At 46.2% G+C, this 26,253-nt stretch overlaps 2 protein-coding genes across 2 annotated transcripts; both read right to left on the bottom strand.

The window, feature by feature from the left end:
• Window positions 1–830: 830 nt before the first annotated feature.
• Window positions 831–1,511, bottom strand: LOC136049755 (forkhead box protein L1-like). The gene has a single exon (XM_065738255.1). It carries the CDS (start codon window positions 1,509–1,511, stop codon window positions 831–833), a length of 681 nt encoding a protein of 226 aa, XP_065594327.1.
• A 4,385-nt stretch (window positions 1,512–5,896) lies between these two features.
• TMEM201 (transmembrane protein 201) lies at window positions 5,897–25,642 on the bottom strand. Its single transcript, XM_065738025.1, has 13 exons — window positions 25,449–25,642; window positions 20,465–20,585; window positions 19,745–19,936; window positions 19,082–19,258; window positions 18,137–18,522; window positions 17,488–17,691; window positions 13,907–13,912; window positions 9,131–9,175; window positions 8,459–8,637; window positions 8,075–8,146; window positions 7,072–7,359; window positions 6,484–6,615; window positions 5,897–6,069 (listed from the first exon to the last, which is right to left on the bottom strand). The coding sequence occupies exons 1-13, from the start codon at window positions 25,550–25,552 to the stop codon at window positions 5,972–5,974; spliced, it is 2,004 nt and encodes a 667-aa protein (XP_065594097.1). The 5' UTR covers window positions 25,553–25,642; the 3' UTR covers window positions 5,897–5,971.
• Between the last annotated feature and the right edge of the window lie 611 nt (window positions 25,643–26,253).

The following is a 26,253-nucleotide window of genomic DNA, read 5'->3' as shown; positions in this document are numbered from 1 at the left end:
CTGAAGCTGTGAACTGGGAGTACTGAACAATTCATAAAACATCGCATGGGACAAAGGGCTGCTCTGCACAAACGGCATTCGAACTTTTCCTTAGCAAACGTAAATACAGCTCTCACTGGAAGCATCCTTTGTCCCTGACCCTTATTTTGAAGGGGAAGCACAGAAGTGACTCTGAAATTAATAGGGGAAAACACACAAAATAATCAGAGCGTCTCTTAGAAGAAGAATGTTAAGAACAAATGTATGAAAACATCCCTAAGAAGCAACAATACAAAATAAACCCTGGCTGTATACAGAACCTCAAACAGCTCTGCTTTAAACACAAAGCTGTAAGATTCCTGCTGCTCCTCCAAAGATCTTTGTGGGCTGGTTATATTTTTCTATACAAAACTGAAAAATACATATATATATATATATGTATGTATATAAGCTTGAAATAAAGGCTCGAGAATGAATTAATGAGTTTAAGGACACTTGCAAAAATATTATGCCTGTAGCAAAGGCAAATTTAACTTCCACAAGGACTGGCATCCCTCGAGCTTCTGTATTCGTACAGATTCAAAAGACACAACACGCAGGTGAGCCTGCCTAAGCTCTGCAGTCCCCTTCGGAGTGGTCTTAAGGTTCAAACGCCAACAAATCTGAACTGACAAATCGCGGCAGAAGAGATCATTCACAGCTCTGCAAAACACGGCAGGCCATCACAGCCACTGCGACGCAACGGGGATCTGCTCAACCAACAATCTTCCCGACCAATCTTCCTTCGCACACTCCCACCGGACGGACCTCCTGCATCGCCAGGAAAGCGGGCAGGACTGAAGTCGGAAGCCTCAAGGCAGCACCGGGGCTCTGGCGGCGGCCACAGGGCGGCGGGGGCCGGGCTCGGGCGGGCGCTGAGCGGCCGCGGCGACGCTGGGCAGCGTCCAGACGGGCTGCGCTGGGGGCGAAGCCGAGCTGCCAGCGGGCAGCGCTGGGAATGGAGCCGGGCTCCACGCGGGCGCTGCTTGCGGGGGAACCGGGCGGCAGGGCGGGCTCCAGGCGAGCAGCGCTTGCGGGGACCCCGGGCGGCAGGGCGCGCTCCAGCCGGGCAGCTCGGGGCAGCGGCAGCCGCGGGGCGGCGCGGGGCGGGCAGAGCACGGGCAGCCGGGGAGCGGAGGGGGGGGGCGGATCGAGCGGCGCCGGCGGTGATCGCCGCCCGGGAGCGCGTCCTGGAAGGACGGGTCCAGCGCCCATTCGCCGCCGCGGTGCGGGGCTCCGGAGCGGCGGGGCAGGCGGAGGAAGCAGGGGTTGAGGCTGAGGTTGTGGCGGATGCTGTTCTGCCAACCCTTAGAGCCGCGGCGGTAATAGGGAAAGCGGCCCGCGACGTAGCTGTAGATGCCGCTGAGAGGCAGGCGCTGCTCGGGGCTGGCCCGGATGGCCATGGCGATGAGAGCCGCGTAGGTGTAAGGCGGCTTCTGCAGGGCCGGGCTGCCCGGGGGGAGCCGTGCCTCGCCGGGCTCCACGTCCCCCATGGTCCCGCTGCGCTCCGGCTCTGTGCCCCGGGCCGCTCCTCCGAGCCCTCTTCCCTCCCTCCCCGCCCCGGTCCCGGAGCGCTCGGGGTCGCGGACGGGTCAGGACGGCGCATTCCGTCGGCAAACCCGAGCACGGCAGCGGGCGCCTCGGGGACACGGGGTCACAGCGGGGGGAGGGCCGTCACCGTCGGTGAGATCGGGGCCCTCGCGCCGTCCGCCGCGATGTACGGATTCAGATGCACGGGGTGTCCGTTCGCCCCGCACTGCGGCGCTCATCTGAGCACAGCCACGCACACAAACCCAAATACCACCTTCCCTCTCCCCCCAGAACATTCAGCTCCCCAAGAAATAAAATCGTAATAATAAGGTGAATTTTTTTCCATGTTTATTTTTTAAAGAAAAATATTCCTCTTTAAACACAAAGCATGAACTAAAAACCTCCGAGGAACAGTTTCTCCCCCTGGAGTACAATTTAACTAAACTGTACAGTGTTAGAGCTCCCCAAACAAGTACACATACAAGACATACAGTACTTCTGTCACAGGAAATAAGGTTTAGGACTCAAAATTGTCCTCCACACCCTCTCTCGATACCTTTGTGATGTGTATATATTCACATACATATATACACACATGCATATATGTGTGTGTAATATATATATATAATTAAAATTTAACTCTATTGGGCAAATTGGCCCTCTCTAGCCTTCTAACAAATGTCTGTGAAAGAGGTTAAGACCATAGTTATTTCCTGGAATGGTACTTGGAAGAAAAAGAATATAGCAGCATCCACAGGCAACACAAGCCCTTCATTTCAGCTGCCTTGTTTAAAGGAACCCAGCCAGTTCAGCAGCAGTTACAGATGTTCCCACTACCCAAGAAGAGAGAGTGAGAATAAAACATTCATAAGCCGAATTTGTTGCTTGAGCACAGAGGCAAAAGTGCAGTGAATCTGGTCTACGGATTCCACACTGTCACAGTGACCAATTTCAAGTCTAAGCTTTTCAGTAAAAGATGACTTTCAGAAATCAGCAACTCGTTCTATCCATCCCATCCAACAGATGTGTGTGTAACATTTATGGCATCTGCCAAACTGCACCCAGGCTGCAGAACCAGAACAAGATTCCAGAATCCAAATTCTTCCTAGTTCAGAACAACAAGATCATTACAAGTCTTCGCCAAGTCTCATAACATAACTAACAAACCCACAGGCAAAGAAGTACAAGGGTGTGCTGCGAGGAAGGCAGAGAATGGAAAAGGGCTGGAAATGGAGCTCATTTATGTTCCACCTTAGGATTAATTGTGGTTTTTATTAAGCAACACTAACATCTTTACCAGACAGTTCATTTCATAACAACCTTTTCAGTTCCAAACACTCCTGTAGTTTTTACAGTAGGAAAAACATTAGAAAAATAAAATTTCACCCCCAACAACACTGTATGAAGATCAACATCACCACTCAGCAATATTTTACAGGGGAACCAGATGATCTTTCCTCCAAACCAGCTTCATACAGAAAACAACAGCAAGATAGACACAGTACCTAGGAGCTAGATTAAGGCCAACAATATAAAGACAAACATGGGTTCAGGTCTTTCAATATTAACAAACCCTCCAAATGCTTTTATACATATGCACACACACACAGACACACACACACACTCTTACTACTCAAGCAAAGGCTTCACATCTGTGAAAGCACCACTGGAGAGTATTCTAGCACCAGAATGAAATTGTTTGTCTTCCCTCTTCAACAATAAAATCCAAAGTCTTTACATTGCTTTGGGCAGGGTCACCAAATGCTCATCTAAGAACAGTTTCAGTGAGTGGATTCAGAAGTGCAGAGACAGCTTAAAGTGTTCCTGCTCTGGAATATGGGCAATGAGGTGCATTCAGAGGGTGCAGCTCCTTGGTTGCTGGAAAGGAAGGGAATTTCTATATTGCAATCTGGTAGAGACAGAGATCAACTCGGGCCCCAGGTGAGTGTGATGGTAAATGAACTCAGCGCAGACTGGGAGGTGAAAGTAGGAAGTTTGCATACATGAAGTCACAGTGCACTTCTGTCAGCATAATAAAAACAAGCAAAACCACTGTATTTTCTGGCAGGCTTGTCTCTGCATAGGCAGCCCCTGGGTTTGCTAAAGTCAGGACAAGGATCCACAAATGGGATGTCACACACTACACCAGGACAACATCAAATGCAAACAGCACAGGTCTGAGAAGCTTGTATGTTGGTCTGCTAGCATCTTGTCTATACACATGCTTGTGTGAGCCTGCACAAGTCTAATAAGGGGATAAAAAGCTCATAACAGCAATGCTGTGGGTCAGGTTCAGCTATATGTAACAATTCATGCAACTTACAAAAGAATTAACCATCAACCTGTAGCACATCCAGTTATTTCTGCTGCAGGCATTTATCCTAGATCTACACCTTTGCACACGGGTGCTGGCAGTCAGGTCTCTGCAGTGTCTCAATGAGTGTTGTGGCCAGAGGTCTATCAGAGTAGGCAACAACTAGCCTCACTGACAAGGGAGGATGGGGAGCAGTGGCTGGAAGTGGGCTGCTAAAACAGTGCAGGAAGAAATGGAAGTGACAAAGACAGATTTAATTTTTCAGAGCTTGAATCAGCAGCAGTAAAGCCCTGCTCCCTTTGTTATGTGGCATGCTGATTAGGGTCTGGCTCATGTGAGGTACTAAGTGTGGCCGTGGTAGGATCTCAATAAAACATGCAAGTAAAAATATTAAGTGAAAGGAAAGGTGATCATCACTCCGAGGTGTGAATTTCATGTTAGGGCAGAGAATTATCAGCAGAGATATGCTGTGTTTCTGTGCACGTGCAAGAGTGCAATAAAGGGAACAACAGCAGGAGAGGAAGACACAGGAAGCTTAAATGTAATTCAAGATGCAAACACAGGACAATGGGATGAAGAGAAAGGAAAGAGAAAGGATGTTTGAGGTAAAGGAGACCAAAGGAAGAGGCAATAGAAAAACTCTTAACAGTGTGAGTCCTGTTTCAGAAAAATACATAGCTAATATCAGCTGGCTCTTTTTTTCACCAGGTATCCTTGGCATGTTGGTAGTTCTCCTCTCTGTACTTGGGATTTCAGAATCAAGGCATAAAGAGTGTTATTGAATTAAATCATTCTGAGTGTTCAGCATGATACTCTAAATGGCCCCTGAATTCTAAGCCATGCTGATGACTCAAACCAGATGTGGAAGCACTCAAATTATAAGCTGCTTCTGAAAACCTAACACTACTTTCTTTGGGTTAGAAAAACTATCTTCCCAGAAAGCTGAACTGTCCAGAAGCAGCTCCAGCACCTCTCACTAAGAGCACCTTGGTATTTAATTAAGAAACATCAATAATTACTTGGGAAATCCCAGTATCAGACTGAGGAGCCAGTTCTGTGTAGAAATGTATACAATCAGACAACAACTGACATAACTCCCAATAGAATAGATATGTGCAATTTACAGCAAGAACAAGCTATGCCACTCCTGCTTTAGTGAAAATACCAGCAGCCAGAGTTGGGAGACTAGATGATCTTGTAGGTCCTTTCCAACCTAATGTATCTACGAATCTAAAGCCCTTCAAGTGGGGATCCCTTCTTATTACAACAGAATGTCTCCTGTACAAAGCAGAATTTAAATTTTCTCTTTCTACTGCAAACCACAGAAGGATGTCTGCTTTGGATTTGTACATCCCTACAACAGCACCGTTTGCAGGCATGCACGAACAAAGTTTCTAGGAATCAGTAAGATCAGAATGGCAGCTGGTGAGAGTGGCCTCAGGGCAGAGCTGACATGGAAGCACACAATCATACAAGATGCAAAAATATGACAGAGCAGTCAGGGTCACCAACGCGATCAGGCAAGCTTAAGGCAACCAAAGAAAAGTTCATTGATAATTGAGAGTGCCAAAGGAAAGGGAAAAGAGGAACCACTGACCAAAGAAGCTGGGAATGCTGATACTGTAAACAGAGCACAGCACTGACTACTAAGCCATGTGTCTTCTTCAGCTCATTTGTTCCAATTCTCATTTTAACAGCACCATCAGCACGAGGTTAGTATGTCAGGAAGAAGAGCCAAGGGAACGTTCCTTACAGTGTGGCTTAACACCTTTTCAGACTCACGTCCCAGGTCAGTTCATTAGAAAGAAAGCACAGGGAACATTTGAGCAGCCTTTGGCTTTGAACTAGGGCTTTCTGAGAGTCCTGCTTGCCACCTCCAGGGACAGTTCTGTGATATGTGCTCTACCTGAAAGTGATGGCAGCAGCCAATAGGTTCCTTGTCATGACAGCTGACTGAACAGTTGTTATAAAAACACAAAACATAAAAAAAACAGCATGCACCATTTTTTTTTTGAGGCCATTAGACGTGGAACCGTGGTTGAATTCATCTTGTCAAGGAGCTTTCTCAGAAGCAGGTGGGACCAGTGAGAAAGGAAGTGTTGGCACAAATCAGCGCAGGCTCCGGTAGACGTAGGCTGATGTGAAGATAGCATTGAGAGTCAGACTCACTGCAAGCAGACCTCGCAGAGAGGAGTTACCAAAATGACCTTGGTGGAAGAGGAGAATACAAAGAGAGAAAGGAAGATTAGGAAGAGATGTTAAAAGAACTGATAAGTAGCAGTGAACATATGCTGCATTCTCTCTTTGCCCAGTGTTTTCACTGTAAGCAGAAATTTCTGTACTTTTTCTGTCAGGAAAGATTCCACGGCACTCCTTAGTTCTATTTTCATCCTGTCCCTCTTCTCAACACCCACTTCTTTCTCAATTGAGCACTCTGGCTGTCACTAATCTTCAAATGGCCCAAAGAACAGGAATAATCTTGTTAAGGGTTTAGAATAGCAGAGAGGAACCATTTTTGCTACTAATTTGTTTGACATTAAGATCAGATCACTGCTCTGTCACAGGAAAGTTCTCAATTACCCTCATGGACACATTGAAGTGTTCACGGGACTTGCACTTACCTCTCCAGCCCACCAAATCTTCCCCTTTGGTAGTAGTATCTACCACACAGGTAGATGAGTGTGATGAGTGATCCTCCCTTTTGATGGAACTATTGCTGAGAATACTGCCTCTTTCCACAGCAGATCTCATATCTGCAAAAAGAGATATAAATATTCAGAAGGCACCAGTGAAAGACAAAAGCAGTAGAATTCAGCAGCCTAAAGGCAGATGTGAGTAATGAATGCTTGCCCGGTAAAATCATGAAAAGATTGAAGACCAAAGAGGGAAACAAAGGCCAAATTTTTTTGTAAGTTGTCCATATTGGCATCACCAGGACTGTGGTTAGAGGACTTAGCAAACAAAGGTAAGGGCAGCAGCAGTAGTATCCCTGCGGCATCACTCAGTGAGAACAGGACGTCTGCTTTGGCAGAATAGTGGTTCTCCAGGCCAATGAATTCATAAGGGAGCTTTAGTAGCCTAACAATCATCATCACCTGGGTCTTTCCTAAGGGTTTCCCATCTACATTACGGCCTAGATGACACATGACTTTATTTGCAGTCCTATTCTACAAATGCATTTCCAAGAGTGCAGCAGGCTGCCAGCGTACCATGCATGCCCTGCTGGCTGAGGTTCCTTTTCGGAAACGAGGGCATCTCAGTTGTAAAGATGTTGCTGTCCGAGTGGGTGTGTGCCTCTGAGCCCGTTGGGGTGAGCAGGGCCTTGTTCTGAGATGGGAAAAGCAGCAGCTTCTGTCCTTTCAGGTTCAGTCGGGCAGGGCTGATGAGCGGCCGGCGGTACCGCAAGGAACCGGAGCTGGAAGTCACAGAGCCAGCGACCGACGGTGCTGGAGAGGGGATACGTGAGGGAGCACAGCTGGCTGACAGGGAGAAGTGCTCTGAAATGGGAACACCCAGAAGAGGAGAAAGATCATAACCCCGATAACAGAAGCACAGTTTTCTTTAATGGTTGTTAAGGAAGAGAGAAGAGGAACTGCAAGCAACCAACACAGCTTGTTCATTATTCATTCAATTTCTCACACTGCAAAACATAGAGGAATTCCACATACAGTGGTACGTTCAAGAATGATGTATACTAGTTTGCTGCATTTGCAGCAGCACAAACAGCCCAGGATCCATCTGGGGTCAGGAGTGCAACAGATGGACTCAAAAGGACAGAGCAGGCAGGGTGGTTAAATTAGCAGTTTTGTGGGCTGGGAAAGGAAAGCAAAACAGAAGATTTGCTCTAGGAACACTTGAAAGTGTCATCTCAAAGCAGTCTCAGCTCAACCCGGTCTAGGGAGCCTGCTTTGGCAGGGGGAGTGGACTAGATGATCTCTAGAGGTCCCTTCCAACCCCAACAATCCTGTGATATAGAGTAAGGAAGGGATCCTTGCTTCATCTCACTGATTTCAGTGTGAGGTCTCCCAGGGAGAATAACCAAATCTTATTTAATGCAATCTCACTCCTAGTTGGAACTCTCTCTGCAATATTTTCATCTATGCTTTCAGTGGGATGTGAGCAGGGAGGAAAGAATTCAACTGGGATCACGTGTTTCAATCCACCCACTGCAAATCCTGCAGAGATGCTTGTTCAGAAGCCTCAGTGCATTACCTGACGTGGGAGATTCCTTGGACTGAGATGACTGTGAGGCCGGTCGACTTCCACTGAACAAGTAGCCAGAATCTAAAAAGCAAAAACAAAACAGCTTGAACCTGGATGGTGCAGCTACCAGAGGTCTGTCCTCGACAAAGGTAACTGCACTGTCTTGTCATCAACCTCAGAAGAGGAGGGGTTTTAAGTCCAGGCAAGAAGACAGACTCTATTTTCCTAAGTAGGTTAAATACCAAGGTCAGAATAGTGACCTTTCCCCAGCTGCAGTGGAACAGATCTGCCCAGCAGTCTCCAAAAATAAAGTAAGCAATCCTCCCCCAAAATATTTGGAATGAAAAGAATCTAAATCTATTTAGTGTGTGTCCCTTCTCTCCACTGCCTTACCTGCTCTGGCCAAGGAGGGGATGGTACCCAGAGAGAGTGCTCTGTTGAGACGTCCAGGAAGAGAAGAAGAAGAAGTCCTGTGTGAGGATCTGAAGAGCTGCTGGTTTGTCAGCTGGAGAATATTGGGTGGTGTTGGGACAAACAGAGCTGGAGTAGACGAAGGGAAGCCAGACAAGTACCTGTAAATGACAGGCATGACAAGCATTTAGGAATGGATAGGTTCCAGTAACTCCCTCTCTCGGTTCTAACTAGGGGATCCAGAATGCAACAACCTGAATAGAACAGAAAAGAATTTGTGGGATTGTTTTTGGTCCAGAACTACAACGGTGGTTGTGTCTCTAGCATATGACAACTTGTGTTTGTTACTACGTTTGCATTAATTCTTCAGTGCAGGAGTGGAAGATACAGAATGCTTTGAGCTTATGAGCATGTTTCTACATCTCTGTAAGTAGGGAAGGAGGAAATGCTTCACCTTACTTAAACTGTGCACCAAACCATCCTGCAATACAGGCTGGAAAAAATGATGGGATGGTTTAGAATCTCAGGTCTGTAGATTTCTCCCCTGAGAAAATCGCTGTGATATTAATCATCAGAACATTTTACAAAGTCCAAATACACAGAGCACCAATAATAGAGTATATTTGGTATTTGCTATCTGCACATGTAATGAACACACTTAATTTTGTGTCTGTGGGAAACAAGTGGTTATCTGCTGGACTTTACATAACAGAATCAGTATCTTACCTCTGACAGCAGTACAGGGAAGAATGCTTTTATGAATAGATAAAGATGTAAGCACAGTTCTGTTTTAAAAGCAACATTCAAGTCACTTTGGTACAGTTGCATTTCCTATACTTCTGTTGGACTCATGGCCATCATTTTACAGATAAGGAGGAGAAGCAAAAAGAAGCTAAGTAACTTGTCCAGGGGTCACACAGAAACTGTATGATAGAACAGAGACACAAACTTGGGTTTCCCAATCCTAAATTGAGGCCTAAGCCATCAAATTTTCCTTTCTCCATACATCATGATTAACCACGAATATGTACCACTGTAGTCATGCAGAGGGAGCTGTGCTTCTGCAGCATACCCTTCAGACTGCTTCACTTCCAGTGAACCTCTACCACAGCCTCTGGAGAAACTTAAAATTGGCAATAATAACAGCAAGTGTACTCCAGGATCTCTGTTTCCAACAGGTTCTTTGCAAGTGAAAGAAGGGAGCTGTACAACAGTGCTACCAATCTGAGAACACAAGATGAGAGAGCTGACAAAAGGCATTAAAGGTACCTGCAGCAGTTCGCTTGCTTTTTAAGTACTGCTGACTTCTAATCTACTGGTAGTATAACTATCTAACAGGACCTGGCATTTTATGCAGTCGTTGTAGTCAGAACTGCCACAGAACATAGTTCATATGCAAATAAACTCTACAATTAACTTCTGATACTCAGATTTCATGACATACCTTTGCAGTGGTTTACAGTTTAATGATCAACCCAAACGGAACCATTTCTCTCAAAATGACACCTATTTCTGCCTTCTTCCCCTTCCCCCTTACAAACACATACATCAGTACCTGTCAGTGCAGTTCTGTTGATCACATCACCCCAGCAAAATCTGCTTTGGAGTCTCACCTGTGCTCTCATACCCTCAAAATGAGCGTTTTAAGAAGGGCACAAGGCTCAAAAGTATGAGAACTTTGTTTTACTTTTTAACATTTGAATGACATACATGAAAAAGTCAAGAATTTGAGCAAGATACCTCCAGGGCCTCCTGTGAGGTTCTTTAATTAGAAACAGGCAATACTCGTGTCAAATAATTAATGACAAAGTACTGACAAAACGTAAAGGGAATATACACGTGCATTTTTAAATGGAGATACCAGACTTTGCAGCCTGTAATCCAACTGCAACATTTGGAGGGTTAATCTCCCTTCTGATGAAAATATGAGACAGATGAGAATAGAAACATGGGTTCTCATCTGTCAGAGAAAAGCCAGTAGTAGGACAGGGGGTGGAGGAATGTGTCTATCTCAGTCTTGTGCAGTCAAATGATTCATGCACGTGCCCCTCTCTCTTGGAGATTAGAGATGCGATGCAGCAATATCACACAGTGCTAGCACACACAGAAGAAGCAGTTTAGATTTAAGATCATAATTTAAAATATCTTATAAAACTACTTATCTGCTAGTACGAGGCAGACATCAACAATCCCGACCAGCTTAATCAGGCTGAACAACATCTGAGCCAATCAGCCTCCTGGGGCTTGCAAGCAGGACATGCCTTTAACAGCAGCTAGGAACTTGTCAATCTTGCAGAAGAAAGTGCCCAACCTCTTCAGGTTCCAGAGGACCTGGGAAGGGTGTCATGCTTCACCAGTGTGGAGTCCCTCAGTGCACGTACAGATACACATCTGCCACCCCACACATCCAGATATAAACAGCAAATGGATGTACTGACCTCCACAAGGGAAAGTGAATTTGAAAGGAAATAAGAAGTGCAGGTCAGAACTATGACACGACTCATCTGAGAAACAGCAGTATCTATGAGAGGTCAAATCAGAGCACCACCTGTGAACATTACATTTTTTTTTCCCCTAACTTTGCACCTTTCCTAGTTCTGTGCAAAAGGATCAAAGGAGCTTTACACAGCTCCTTGCTGCACACAGAGCAGCGTATCTGGCTTATGGCTTTTGGCTGCTTTTCACTTAAAGAGGATGGAAATCATTACAGCCATTTACCATTCACAACTATCATCTTTTCACTACTACTTTTACTTTTTCAGATTGGACTTTCAAAGCCTCTGCTGCTCAACAATCCCAAATCTCAACCTCAGTACACTAGTGCCATCTGGAAAACTACTTTTCTGCTTAGCTGTTATGGGATGCAATTCCACACCTGAGATTGGCCAGAGAAACTAAAACGTTTGGAAACAGATGAAATATGGGAAGAAAATCAAGCGGGTCAGTAAGGAAGAAGCAGTCAGATCACAGTCCTTTGCTCTCAGAATACTGCATTTCTCCAAGCCATTCGTGTATAGGATAAAAATGGCTCTAGCAAGTGGAAAAAGTGACCAAAAAAGGGAGAGGGGGAAAAAAAAAAAGGCTCTGGAGTCAGATGGTTTGTGGAAATAGGGCCCGGAAGCCATTTATTTCAGAACTCAGTATGGAGAACATAAAAAAAAAATTAAATCAATATCTTAATTAGTGTTTACAACGACCACAGCATTACTAGACAGTTGGGCACAATTCCTCTACACAGATACTTGAGGAAAAAAAACAAACAAAAAAAAACCCCAGAAAATTAAAGAACTGCATTACATGGTATGGGACAGTACACTGTTCTGAAGAAGCACCTCCTGCCAGTAAAGCCTCCTTTCTCCCAGTTATTTCCCCCTCCTCTCAAAGTTAGCATGCCTTTTCAGTTCAAATTTTAACTGCAGATATGCCGCATCACCCACAGGATTGAGAGAGAGACAGGGAGAGAGCATGGGTCAGGTCAGACTACAGGCTACAGATGGGCCCCTGCACACTGGCAGGTAGCATGGAAAATCAGCTTGCTGTATGCACTCAGGTTTGTCTGCTTGGAAATCAGCGAGGGAACCATTTGTCAACTGCTCAGTAAAATGGAATTAAGTTCCCACTGTAATTTACCTACAAACTGTCCCTGCACAGAGTGCAGAAGCAGCTCACTGCTGCCTTGCTTATTGCTAGCTGCAAAATAAGCAAGTTTCTGTAAGCTGATATGCAGTCACTTGTCGGGTCTGCTACCTGCCAGTTCCATATCCTGCACCTCTGGTCAAGGTGATAGATTCAGGAATAAAGAGTGATACAGCAAATAAAAATAGGGATGCAGGGACAACAATGCTGAGAAAGCACAGGTCCCAAATAACATTAAGATTTTGATGCCAGAACAGGGCCAGGAATTTCATCTGCTCAGACTAAGAATTGTTTTCTCCTACAAGTCACTCTGCTTTAGGTGAAAAGGGAGGGATGAACTGCTGCTGAAAAGGCTCCAGCTGCCAGGCCCTGCACTGATACCTTTTGAAATACAGATGGACATTTGGCATCAATTTGAGCTCCTCCCAACTGGTGCCATGAGGGTGTGTGCACATTCCACCTCTACAAAATCCAGACTTGCTGGTAGGATGAGAAGGTTCAGAGGACCTCTCCCCTGCCTGCATACTTGTTAGCTTTGGTCCCACCTGAGGCTTTACAGGGGATGACTCTTGGTACACTTCAGGACTGAGTACTGCCCCTTGCATGGGAGAGCACCTGCTAAGTCTCAGAGAAGCCTTAGGTGCACACGCAGGTGATGGCACACCTGGAAAGAGCTGACAAGTTACATGCAAGATCATACAAGTTCAACAGCAGCTATTTAAAAACTGAAAGCCATGTTCTGCAGCTCCCCACTTTCATAAGCAGAGTCAGTCTGGAGTAATGAAACCAGCTATTAATTAGATCAATTTATATGAGTATAAATAATTTGACCACAGTACATCCATACATGACTTCTACAGTATTTAAGCACAATTATTAGCTTCACATCATTTCAGCTTACTCAAGAAATACTGAAGTTAAAATAAAACACTACTACACCATTTTTATACTCCTCTCTTGTCCTCATCCTTTGACACACCCAAACTCAGTTCACTAGGGCATGCAAAACACAGATGTAGGAAAGGAGAAGTTATTAGAAAGGAAGGAATGGGATATAAATATAGGGTATTTAAAATTGGAAAAGGTTAGGAAGGGATCAGTTTGCATGCACAGATATCAGGGAGGGCTTCAGGAAGACCAAAAGCAGCAGCAGCAGAGATACTAGCTGATTGCTAGCTTTGGGTTCACACCTGAGCCCTCGTAGTGTCTGCAAAGTCAATGAAAATCCAGGAGTATAGCCTAAGTACCCTCATATTCCCTCCCACACTCACTGGTGGTAAATGCACAAAAGCAGGAGCCTGGCAGACATGCAGGCATTACTGTCCCGAGATGCAGCTGCAACAGTTCCACTGAAGCAGAGCAATGTAGTGTTATCAGAAGTTCATCCAGGGAAAGGCACTTAATAAAAATCACATTGACCCCTCCATGCACCTCGCTCTGCTGAGCAGGACACGAGATGTTTTGGAGCTGGGAGGTGAGCCACAGCTGCCATAAGAACTGAGAAAGTCAGCCACGTTGGGCAGGAGCAGGTCTGATTTTAAGTGAGGCACAAACCCACCAGGATTTTCCTCACCACTTCAGCTCCACTCTGCAGTCCCCATCCTCTGTTTCAGAGGACAGTGTAAGGCCAGTGTCAAAAAGCAGCACCTAAAATGAGAGGCACTGGGGGCTAATATCCTCTAATACTGCTGAGTTATGTTGGCATCCCCTAGCCTGCATGGTTGGTAGAACCCTTAGGCAACAGAGCTGTATCTGTGACCACAGGTTACCTACCACCTCTGTAGCTTGAAATACAAATACCTCTAAGAGAAAATAAGAGGCTCAAAGCACCAACCAAATGGTTCTGGATGACTTCTTATCGGTGGTTTTTCATGTTAACAGCCCTTTGGTAGCTATTATTTCCTTCAGCAGAAGGAAACCATGTAATACAAAGAACATCTCAGCCTCACAGTGAGGCCATGCTCAGATGTGGGGCTTACAACCAGAATAATTGAGCTGCTGGCATGCATTTCCTTCTGCTGGAGCCCGAGGGAGAAAGCAACCAGTCACACTCAGAGGGTACATCTTACTGCTGAGCTATTTCTTAACTGAACCCCAAGTCAAAAACAAGAGATTGTTAAAGCACCCTCCTTACAGAAGCTACAGCAAAGCATATTGTTTAGAAGAGTCTATATGGCACTGAGATCAGGTACTGCAGGAACAGTGTCAGAAAAGGCAGCAATAGTTTCTTTAACTAGGGTGCTATTTCTTTCCAGAAGTAGAATACTGATAACTGAAAATCATCTTCTTCAGACCTAATTGTCTAAGAACAAGCTCCAATGACACAATTGCCTCAGATCTAATAACAGCAGTTTATAAACCTCTAGGAAAACAAATATTCTTTTCTTTCTTGCTTCCCTCTCCTCCTATTCCATCAACCCCAAGAAAACATGTAAGCAAGGCAAAAAGAGAGCCTCTAAGAGACCAGAAATTCAATTGCTGCATATTTGTTTCTAAAGCTTTGAGGTTTTGCTTTGTTTTTAGAAGCAGTAGCAGCACCAACTTGCTCAGGCACCAAGAAGTGGGAAAAGAAGCTCAAGTCTGAAGCAAAGACAACTTCTTTGGCATTAGGAGTCACACGCCAACAGCTGTTCTTGTTATTCTGCTTTTTCTTTAAAAAAATATATATATCCAACTAAGAGTCCAAACATTCTTCAATTGTAAGGTGAAGGAAGCACCACAGAGACCAAGGCTTCAGCTGGCAGGCTGGCCACTTGTAAAGAGGATGACTGCAGGAAAATAGGTGTTGGAAGGATGGCTGCAGTAAGGAGTTTTCACAGTCTGAAAACATTGTAGTGATCACTGCACTGGAGGGAAGGCAGAGCAGACAGTGGTAAGCCATCTATCTACTAAAATACATGGTTTTTTTGCTACTTCTCATCTCTTCACCAGCCTACTACTGTTTTTCTTAATACTGCTTCCCTCTTCCACCAGCTGACAGGTCAGAGAAGCCTATGGTCCAGTACAGAAAACAGACACCTAATTTTTAAGGCATACTTCCTACTAAATCTCCTAATAGCCAGAAAAAAAAGAGCCAGAGTGACTGTAGAAGTCTAAGCCACTACTGAGGACGGTGCACATTTCAGGCTTTTTTTTCCTGCTGTGATGAACTCCCATGGCTCCTTTTGGGTATTTTCTTTAGAGAAACAATTCTCTAAATTCAATAAATATCCATTGTCCTCATGGAAAATGGGACACAGCGGTTGTTATTTAGCATTTTAGAAGTCTGAGACTGGAACAAGGAAAACTGGAGCTTGAAGCTGGAAGACAAACCTTTTGGGTCAGGATTGGTAAGCACCAGGAGACAGAAAGGCAGAACCAAGCTCTGAAGATGCTGCCTCCCTTTTGTGCACATGAAAATAAGCAGCCATCTGAACAGCATTGTTTGTGAGCACCAGAAAGGAGAAAGGTATTCTGCTGGCTTGGAGGTGGATATTGCAGTTGTTTGAAGGCACCATTAAAAATATTTCCAAAGAAGACCACACATGAGATATAGGTTTCTATGTCCCCTTCCAATACCAGCTGCTAAGCTACAGGCACAAAGTCTTTCACCCAGGAGCTGTACCTGCCCATGAGACACTGCTCACTTGGCTTACTGTTAATGGATCTGTACAGAGCTTTTTTTGCTAGTGCTACATCTGTGCTTCCACAGTGAATACTGGCTGGAAGAACAATAACTATGAAATATCTTTTGTTTCCTTAAATAATGTTCTTAGCATTTCACCAACATCTCCAGTATGCAGGAGCATCTGGATCTTTCAGTTGGAGATGCAGAAACTTCACAGTGAGAGCTCCACTCTGATTATTTTAGAGTTCATGCATAGGAAAATTAAGACATCCAGCTAACATATCGAACTATTACCATGGCATGCTCTGCATGCTATTCTGATTATAACAGCAGATTTTCTGGAACTATGCTATTTACTCTAGAAAGCACATCTCCTTCTGCAAGACCTGAATTCACATGGGAAACTTCAGTGGAGTGCCCCATGAAACAAGGTAAACAGACTGCTTAACCAACAAGGACCCAAGGAGCTCAAGCTTCTCTGTGCGTGCAGTAACCCAGTCATCCAAGCTTTCAGCAGAGGACTGCCAGGCTCTCAACTCAGAAGTTAACAATCTCCAGACCCCTTTCTTTAGATGTATTAGTACCAAAGCCAACTTGCACTAAGACACCCCTCATTCCTTCCAGTAGCAAATATAATCCATTTCTATTGCTATGTGGTCCTGCAGCAGAAGCTCCCACCCCTTACTACAGGATGTCCACCTGCATTCTCAAGGACCTGCATTTCTTTAAGGAAAACACTGACTGGGTAAGTAGTGATATACAATGGAAGTCAGTCAGACAGCACAGCAGAGTTGCTACTACTGGATATCTCCTCTTTCTGAACCTACAGGAGTGGAGGAACACAGTTTTATCCAGTTGTGTTTTTACACAGATACTCCTCTTAAAACAAACAAAAAAAACTCCAACAAACAAATAAAGAAAACTAGCATAGAAAACAACAGCCACTGGCACAACTGAAAATTAAGCCTAAAATATTTTGAGGTACCTAACCAAGACACTCTGAGCTACATAACCTTTTAAAGCACTGAAGTTTCAGTCAGAAGTACCTCAAGACTCCATTTAAGATAGGAGTCCCAGAACAGCAGAGCAAGACAGCATGCAGTTAAGTGATGCTACACAGCAGAAGGGAAGAAGAACAATGTCATGGACTACATGTGTGGCCTCCACGCGTGCCCACACACCATGCAGCGTTACTACAGCACACGCCAATAGCACGCAGAATCCAGAGGCAAGTTCCCATCAGTTTGAAATTAAAGCAACAAGCACCATTAGAAAATTGAATGTGGCCCAGGCCCCATGGAGGATGAAGGAAGAGGATTCCTCTGTGACTGGCTAAGGATGGACAGGCAGTGAGAAGAACCAGGACAGGAGAAGCCAGAATCTCTTTGGCTGGAGAAGCAGAATGGGAAGGAGTCTGCATTTATGGAGCAGTTTGTGAAGCAGTTGCTGGAAGAATTGGCTTTGGGAAGGTTGGATATTTGCACTGCTGACGAAGGATTCAGAAGGAAGGGAGAATGGAGGCAGCAGGAGAAGCTTCCTTGGCTAGCAGCAGCAGTGGGAATGCTCCAAGAAGCTAGCACAGTGGGAAGCAAGGATGGCAGGAAAAAAAAATAATATATACATATAAAAGAAGAAAAGATCTTCACTGCTTTTCTAATTAAAATAATAATAAGAGGGAGGGAATATAAAAGGAGAGAGAAGCACCAGTCGCACAGAGTTCATAAGGCTTTTTTCCTCCTTCCCCCAGCGTCACTGCTCTGGCTCTGACCTTCGGGGCCGGTATCTCCGCTGGCCCGTTGACTTCCGCGTTGTCAGTGCTGCAGTGAAGCCCACCAAGCAGCATAGGGATGTGGTGCCAAATTTGGCTGTGTCCAGCCAGCTGGGTGTCTCCATCTTCAGGTACCTCTCAGCTAAATGCAGGCTCATCACTATGAACCACAAGACTGAAGCAAATGCATCAATTCTTCGAAGCCTGCAATGTCAAAAAAAAAAAAAAAGACAAAAAAAAACAACCAGTGAAGACATGGTAAGAGTTGAAACTTCAGCAAACCCCATCCCTTAGCTGTGAGGAAGGGAAAGAGTGGGGAAAGCTCAAATAGTGAGCAGGCTAAGTGCTACGGATGTATCATCATTAACCTTTACCACTGCTGAGTTAAGTACCCCAAAGGACTAATTTTAATCTTCAACAGATAACACAGTTGCACTGGGAGCTTTCCCTTCACTGTAATTCCATCTTAATTGAATGAATCAAGGGATAGAAACAAAGTAAATTCTGTTGTTAAATGGTAGAAATCCAAGGAACAGTGCCACCCAGTACTATTACTGCCTTTGCCTTCCTGGGGTTGCCCCACTCTCACTGAGTCAAAACAGAACTGCCAATACAGTTATTCTGAATTAGAACAGAAGAGCACACCCACCTGATCCGCCCAGCCAAGAACATTGCTAGCAGGCAGGTGAACAACCCAAGAACAGCCACTGCCATCTGATGATTCTTCCCATAGTCCCATGCAGCACTCAGGTTCTCCACCATCTGTTCTGGGAGCAAGTAAAGCAGCTCCTGCCAGCCTGCCACCGTCGTGGAAGTGTCATTTCTCAAGTCTGCATGTGAGCTCATGCCAGTCCTGCTGTGAACAGATGCTGGACTAGAAGACACAGGACCAGGGACTGCAGCATTGAGTGAGAAGGGGTCTCCTGACCCATACAAGGCCAACAGAACCAGGAACGCACAGCTGAGGAAGGCCAAGAACCTCAGAAATATCACCTGAACTGGTGTAGTTATGGAAGTAGTGGAGGAACACAAATTCTGCAGAGGAAGAGATAAACTTCTTGTCAGAAGCTTAAAAAAAAAAAAAGAAGTAGTAGGGTTTTGAAGTGGTGCTTTACTCAGAATGTATGGCTTACTGGACAGTTCTGCCCAGCACATGGGACATGGCAGGACAGCAAAGAACAACTGAGCTATGAGCAGATGAAAGGTCTGCCATGCACTGAAGTAAAGGTTCTAAATCATCTCCCATCATACTTATTTCCTTTCTCTCTGTAGTTTCCTGCACTGTACTCATGAACTAGCTTCCCTGTCTACTCTTCTCTGCCTGTCCCACTGTTCTCCTTCCACTCTTTCGTGATTAATGTTACCTTCTGGCCATCCCCTAAATGACACTAACAAGCCAGAAATATCAAATTAACAGCAGAAGTATCTGTGCAAACTATTCCACATTTTTCTAAACTTCTGCACGCACCCATTGTCCCAAATTTAAGAAAGCCCCACGGCAGCCACCAGCACTGACATAACCCCCAGCTGTAAACCCAGGCACAGAGGCACTGAGTGCTCTCCCCTGAATTCCCTCTTCTCTCCTGCAACATACCTGAGCACAGGTCTTGTTGGTCTCATGGCATTTGAAGCGGTGGCTGAGCAGCAGTGCCCGCAGCTGCCGATTCTGATGCTTTATGTAATATTCCACAGCGGCCTCGCACGGACGACACAATTTGTAGGTCTGCTCCAGATGGTGCTTATACACCTCAATCTCCTCATCGTATTTGCCCTGATGATAGGGAAAAAAACCAAACAAGTACGTGAGAACTGCAGATCCCTTACCAGTTATCATGCTCACCACTGACACACGAATGAGACATGCTTCCAGTCCTGAAACTAGACCTGAAGAATGACTAAGCTGTAGGCAAGCCATACAACCAGCTTCCCATACAGCTCATCCAGCCTCCACAGGCTAGAAGCGACACATACAGCACCCAGAGAAAGCTTCTGTTGTTCTTATGAAAACCCTCAATTTGTGGCCAATTTTTCTCTAGCCAGTTTTATCATCTTTCTTCAGATCTCATGAACACAGATGAAAAAAATTAGACCAGCCCTTCCCCTCAGCAATGCACATGGCAGGGGGGCTGGTCCTCAGGGTCCCTTCCAACCCAACCCACTCTGACTTGATAAATGAGGGGCAACAAAAGACCCATGGCCCTGCCCCATGGAAAGCACAGGATGAACATTCTTCCACGATACCAGTCCCTAGACTTACCTCCTCCCTTGGTGAGAATGAAGCAAGCTGTTTGATCTTGGTGGTTTGATGGTTGTTGCATTTCTTGCAAAGCAAAATTTGGCTGCTCACCCACTGCTGCGGTTTGGTGGGATTACAGAAAGCTGTAGCACCTGAAACATGGTTAAGGTGTTCCACGTACTGAGCAGGGATGGGCTTGTTGTAGTCTCCATTCTGAAAAGAATCAGAAAGAAACCAGGAGGGAAAACAAAAGTGAGATAATAAAAAGGAAAGTTAGGCATTCTCTAGTCAATAACAAAATCCTCCAAGCTCTCTACTCCATAACAAAAAGGATATGTGAAAAAGCAATGAAACATTTCAGATCTTCTCCTCGTCCACTGTTCTATGTATCTACTGTAAGTAGCTGTTGGCTTTTGGTTTAAGAAAGCCCTTGTTATTAGACACCTCACGTGACATAATTCATCTATTCCAAAGTACAAAAGAATATTAAAATTAAAACCCCAGAAATACTGGTGAAAGTGACAAATTTTCTTCCCCTGCTTCAAAGGGCAAAGAAGGTCTCGACATTACCACTCCATGTCAGCACATCCCTGTACATACAGATGCTCTCAAATGTGAACAAGTGCACTCAGCAGCTGATTGCAGGTGCTCAACGCAGAGCCACCAGCTGTCAAAGTGGTGGATACTCAGCCACAGAGCATGCACCTCCCCAGCCACCCTCCAGGCAACTCATCACAGTACCTCTTGGAAACCATTGTACTGCTCACAGTTCGGGCAATCCCAGCAGTTACGATTCCCATATGGCACCACTGTGTCCTGATTACAAAACCAGCAGTTCACTGTCACATGTGTGGGCTTCTTCCTGTTAGGAATAGAAACGTGTCAGGCATCAGCATCAAATCCTGCCAATGTGAAGGAAAGCGATGGCTTTCAAACAGAGAACTGAAAGAGAGCCTGGAATAAGTCTCATCTTCCCACTCAGTATGTTTAATCGTCTGACTCACAGCAGTTGTTTCAGCAATGAAAAGAAGAACAGTTAGAGTAGAAATAAATTCCTGCCTGATGCTGATATCTCTTTGTGCTAGTACCATGGACACACCAGCACGTTAATGACAGCCTTGTGAATAAACCACTTCACGAGCTTTTCCAGAGGTGTATTTGGGAGTAAAGGTCACGTGCATAATCACCAGCATTCAGATTCACGAAGGGTACAGTAGAGAATCTGCTTAATATACAAGATCCTGGGAGCAGTCCACAAAATCTGCTATGATGGTATTCAGAAACCTAGGAAGTAAACTCACTGCTACAGTGCTACCTGCCTTGATTACCATGGAGTTTTTCAAGGACAAGAGAGTATCAAACTAGCCCAAGGTTCAGGCACTGTAAACAGCTGTTTCTTCTAACAGCTCTAGCTAAAGAAAAAGGAACTGAGGAATCATCAAGCCTTCCCCAATTTCTACACACTGGAACTGATGAAGGCTAATCACCTGGACCATAAACCCCTTGTTTTGTTTTTAAATAGCCACTGCAAGAGAAACAGCTGTGACATGGCACCATTGGAGGTTTTGACAAATGTTCGAACAAAAATCTTCAGAAAGTTGGCCCTTAAGCCTGACTGCTCAAGAAGCTCTCCGTTTGTCTTCAGACCTGGAGGAAGCTTCAAAACAACACAGCCCAGCTGTCTGGGCTTCATCATAACCAGTCTCAGTCACACCTCCAAGGGAGGGCAGCTGCTCAGGCAGAGCCCAGGCAGGGACTGGCCTTGGTGGCTGTGCAGACAGACAGGTCCAGCTGCTGCCATTCCCATTTGCTGCCCAGCTCTGCCAAGCTATGAGAGCCAGAGTGCTTTTCCAGGAGGGTGTTCATTTAGGGCATGCACATAAATACACTGCTGTGACAGGTGAATGGCTGCTAAAAGCTGGCCCAGGCAGAAAAAAGCAGGACCCCCACAGTGATCTGTGCCCAAAGGGGCAGAGCTGCTTAGGAAACATCAGACATCTAGAGCAGCAGTGAAAGCAAATAAGCAAGCAAATGGAGAGCACACAACAAGAACTGAAATGTCCAAGCTGGGAGCAGCTTCCTTTCTCTTTGCCCAATGAAATGTTCTCTGCTGCTGCAATGTTCTGTACAGAAACACCTGAATGCTGAAGAAATGTCATGAGGAACTCTGAAACCAAAGAGGCAGGTGGTCCTCCCCTTAGTTACACATGCTTTTATCACAGCAATCACCTTCACAGCTGGATGCCTATCATTAAGACTCTTCCCAACTCCCATTTCCATAAACCACATCTTGAAAATTGGTTTGTAAAACAGCAAATCCTTTAAGGGGTGCTTGGGTCTCCTGTTTAAGTATGAATGACAAGGATAAACTTGAAACACAGCACCAAAAAGAAGCCCACAAAGCCAGAGTGCACTGAGGATTCCCTGCCAGATGCTGAAAGGAAATGGCTGAAACTACTAGGGTGACAGATTCCCTTCTCAAAATAGATGTATAAACCCACGCCCCTCTTACGATCAATGTTCTCTGCTCAATTCTTTGCTCCGTTGCCAAGGGGGCTCAAAACAGTCAATGATCTGAGATAAAAATACAACCGCTGAAGCTGACAGGCATGAGAAAAGTTTAAACAAAACAAAAAATTAAGTGGCTAGTCCAAATCACCCTTGAGCTATCACTTCCTAAGATCCAGGTTAAAGCCACGTAACGGATGGCCTGCAGCACCTAGTGGTGCTAGTTTCATCTCACCACCCTCAGTGTAAAAGCTGACAAACGCTACTGTAAAATCCTACTGTGCCTCGAGCATAGACTCTGACAGCAAGAACAACCTAAATTCCATCCTCAGATGTAGGTCACTGCACAGTTTCTTGAATTAACAGAGGCACTGGAGCAAAGTGCTTCAATCTCTCCCAGCCCACTGCTGAGCTATCCTCTGGCACTGGCAAAAATAGGATATGTTCTGCTTCAGCCTCTATCTACTTCCCTCTTCTGTAACGCAACAGAACAGGCAGAAGCACTGAATTCCTGAATAACATAGAGGTGAAAAGCAGAAAGAAGTAGTAAAGCACAATTTGAACTGTTAATATACTTAAGACCCCTCCATCTTTACCAAACAGGATTCCTCTTCTCACACTCGGGGTTAAGGATGTGCTACCAGAGTTAAACAGCTGCCCTTCACTCACACAATGCATGCAAAAGAAGTTGCTACGTACTAGATTATTTAGGATAAAAAGCAGTAATCCTCCCTTTTGTGAGCCTATGATCTGTTGTCATAGAAACAAGTGAGGGAAAAAAATAATAAAAAAAAATCTGGATGCAAAAGAAGAAAAAAAGGTCATCTGAGGCAAGAACACATAGGTGGGATGCTAATCTTCTAGCAACTGGGCAGGACTTCAAAAACAACAAAAAATGAGCACAACTCTCAAATACAGAGTGAAAGATGTTCAACCACCCATACCTTCACTGAATTCAGACATTGAACATCATAAGCTAGAGCGTGCATTGTTTCTGAAGTCAGACATCATCATGAGAAGACACAATGCAAAACCTACGTAAGAATCTGCAAAGCAGCAGGAAAGCCATCTGCAAAGCATTTATCATCTAACACTGGATGAACGTGAATTAGCTTCCATGGACAAAAGAGCCACCTTGCACAATTAAATGTGAGCAGCAAGCAGCAGCAGAATTAATGCACAGAGACTCCATCCCCAGCTGGATCGCTGTACCAACTTTATATCTAGTAGCACACACCCCCAAACAAGGTAGAAAATTTGCCAGGTTTGGATTGTCTTCTCTGCGTAATGTTTTTGCATCAGTGAACCTGAGGCTGTGTTCAGCTCGCAGCCAGGGAAGCTCAGCTTCGGGTGGCACTCCCCAACCTGCTGCAATTCCCAGTTGTGCTGTCAAAAAGGGGTCTTCCAGGGCAGACCCACTGAGTGAAGCATCCCAACTGTCTAGATTCCAGCACACATCCAAGTGATGGATCCTATGAGCAGTCTCTGCCACCACAGACCTGAACAGCTCCAAAAAAGAGACCCTCACAGGGTGCTCTCTATATTTCCAGGCAACAGGCCAGTAGCCAACAATCATGAGGGGCACAAAAAACAAAGGAAAAATGGCTACAGTTGCAGGGCTGAACTCAGCAATGGATTTAGAAGAACACCTAACAAGACAACAGCAATGCCATGATCTCAGAGGAAGACCACAAACATATCCAAGTTTTTTTTGGCCCAAACTTGTAAAGCTTAAGGAGTTACTGCTCTGCGTATCAGGGTATGTATCAAAACCCTTTCCAACTCGGTAAAAAAAAAAATAAGCAAACACATGCTGCCACAGTTACACACTGTTTTAACAGCCCAGCACTGCTTTGCACTAGGTTTTTCGGGTTTACTTTATTTCCCTTTCTACAGCAGCTGAAGCTGTTATGCAAAAGTCACCTTGTGCTTACCGATATAGCATCTACTTACTCTGAAAATGGAACTGAGCTGTGTTGTAGCACTAACAGCAAAGGCAGCATCACGTCTCCCTGGATCTCTACATCTCCTACAAAGTCCCCTATGAAGCTGCTACCTCGCTGACTCTGGAGGACTCGTTCAACTGGGACAAAGAAATAAGATAGGTAATACCAGAATGGTACTGAAGAACATAAACACGTTGCCCTGAAGAATTATCAGCATCACGTGAGGGAACTATTTACAGCTCGACAAGGACTTGGTAAGAAATGCTTTCCATTCCAGTGACTTTTTGACTAACTTGAGCAAAACGAATCCCATCTCCGGCCTCGTTAGTATCAACAGGGTTAAAGCCACCCTACCTGCTTCACTTTGGATTGCTTCAGGGTGCTAGTTCTTTACTAAATGCACCACAGAAGTGGCAATACCTGTTACCACTGATGGTTTATATGGTCATATAAACTGCTCGTGCTATAGAGCAGACCTGAAGCACTTTGTTGTGGATATAGAAGCATGCTTCCACTTCGGAGCATAAACCTGGTGGGAACCTTAACACCATGAGCCCATGGGGCCTTCTTTCACCCCGATGGAGCACTCAACTGATAAAGACTGCTCCAGCCCGTTCTGTTACATAGCCTAACGCGCCTCTTATTCCATATATTCCTGCATTCCAACTGTGCTAGACTACAGTCTGCAGAATTAAGATTTACACTTTCCACGCAACCCGTATCCTGAACTCTCTCCCCGGATGCTTTTCAAACTTTGATTTTCACTGATCTGTTTAAATCTATCCTAAGGTCAGAAACACTGCACTCAAACGAGCACGAAACGAGTACAGAATTACGGTCACTAAGTAATTCTCATCTCCCCACTCGTAGCACCGCTCCTCCCACAGCCACACTTCCCCGAGCCCTCAAGAAGCGAACCCCTCTCCCCATCCCGACTACCAAAAGCACACAAACCACCAAACCCAGCGTCCGGACCGCACTGATCCTCGCTACGCGACATCCTACGTCCCGGAGAAAGGAAAGCCGCTCGGAGCGTTTCTTAAAGCACAGCTCCCACGGCAGCCGCGTGCGGACCACGACGACAAAGAGCAGCTCCCTGCAACGCGGAAAAAGAACGCGCAGCGCTCCGCCGCTCCGGGCGTCCTCCCCCGGACCCATCTCCCGCCGCCGCCTGCCGGGCCCACGAGGCCGCCCCGCGCGGAGCTCTCCCGCCGCCGCCGGGCCCGCATCCGGCCGCCGCCGCCGCCTCCCGCCGCTCCCTCCGGCCGTACCTCCGCGCGACGCGGTACAGCAGCAGCCCGGCGGCGGCGGCGCACACCGTGACGCCCAGCCCGGCGGCGGGGCAGCGGGCCAGCAGCGCCCGGGCTCCCTCCATGCCGCTCCCCCGCCGCCGCCGCCGCCGCTGTGACCTCGGCGGCGCCGCTTTGTACGCGGCTCGGCCGCCCCCCCGCCGCCGCCGCTCCGCCCCTCCGGCCGCCCGGGGGCGGGAGCCGTGACTCACGGCGCGGCGTGAAAGGCCGGAGTCGTGCGGCGGCGGCGCCGTGAGTCAGCGCCGCAAAGGCCGAGATCGTGGCCGCGGGGGCGGGGGCGGCCGCCGGGCTCCCGGCCGTAACGGGGGGAGCGGCGGGGCCGTCGTGCCTGGCCCGGAGCCCGGGGCTGCGTGTTGCCCGCTCCGTTTTCTTTTTCTTTTTTCCCCCTCATTTTTCTCGTTCAAAATTGACACGCGGGGCTCCCGGGCGTGCCGCAGCGAGCACCCTCTGCAGGGAGGCTGCGGCAGACGCCGGGGCCTGCAGAAAGGCTTCCTAAAGGAAGGATCGCCTTCCCCGGGGCCTCTCACGCGACGGAAAGTAGAGGATTTACAGGAACGCGGCAGAGAACGGCCGTGCCCATCGATGCGTGGCTTTGTGGCGGGCAAGGGAGGTAAAACGGTGGCTCAGAGAACTATGAAACGAGTAGAGAAATAAGAACTTCGAGAATAAGCTGTTTGCGAGGATGCACCCTCCCACCATCAGGCCACCTCCTCCTGGGAAGCACGAGGCCCTTCCACTCACTCTGCCCTTCCTGCTGCCGCCGAGC

Source organism: Cyrtonyx montezumae, unplaced genomic scaffold (genome assembly GCF_038088225.1).
Source record: "Cyrtonyx montezumae isolate F1298 unplaced genomic scaffold, pur_monq_1.0 scaffold_21, whole genome shotgun sequence".
NCBI lineage: Eukaryota > Metazoa > Chordata > Aves > Galliformes > Odontophoridae > Cyrtonyx > Cyrtonyx montezumae.
The sequence above is the reverse complement of the archived record's forward strand: the minus strand, read 5'-3'. Positions and strand labels throughout refer to the sequence as shown.

Excerpts from the sequence above, each read along its gene's own strand:
- LOC136049755 (XM_065738255.1), bottom strand. The coding sequence starts at position 1,511 with ATGGGGGACGTGGAGCCCGGCGAGGCACGGCTCCCCCCGGGCAGCCCG.
- TMEM201 (XM_065738025.1), bottom strand. The coding sequence starts at position 25,552 with ATGGAGGGAGCCCGGGCGCTGCTGGCCCGCTGCCCCGCCGCCGGGCTG. Across the intron at positions 20,586-25,448 it reads CTGTACCGCGTCGCGCGGAG|GAAGAAGCCCACACATGTGA; the intron begins GTACGGCCGGAG and ends TATTCCTAACAG. Across the intron at positions 6,070-6,483 it reads AGATTTGGTGGGCTGGAGAG|GTCATTTTGGTAACTCCTCT; the intron begins GTAAGTGCAAGT and ends TCTTCCACCAAG.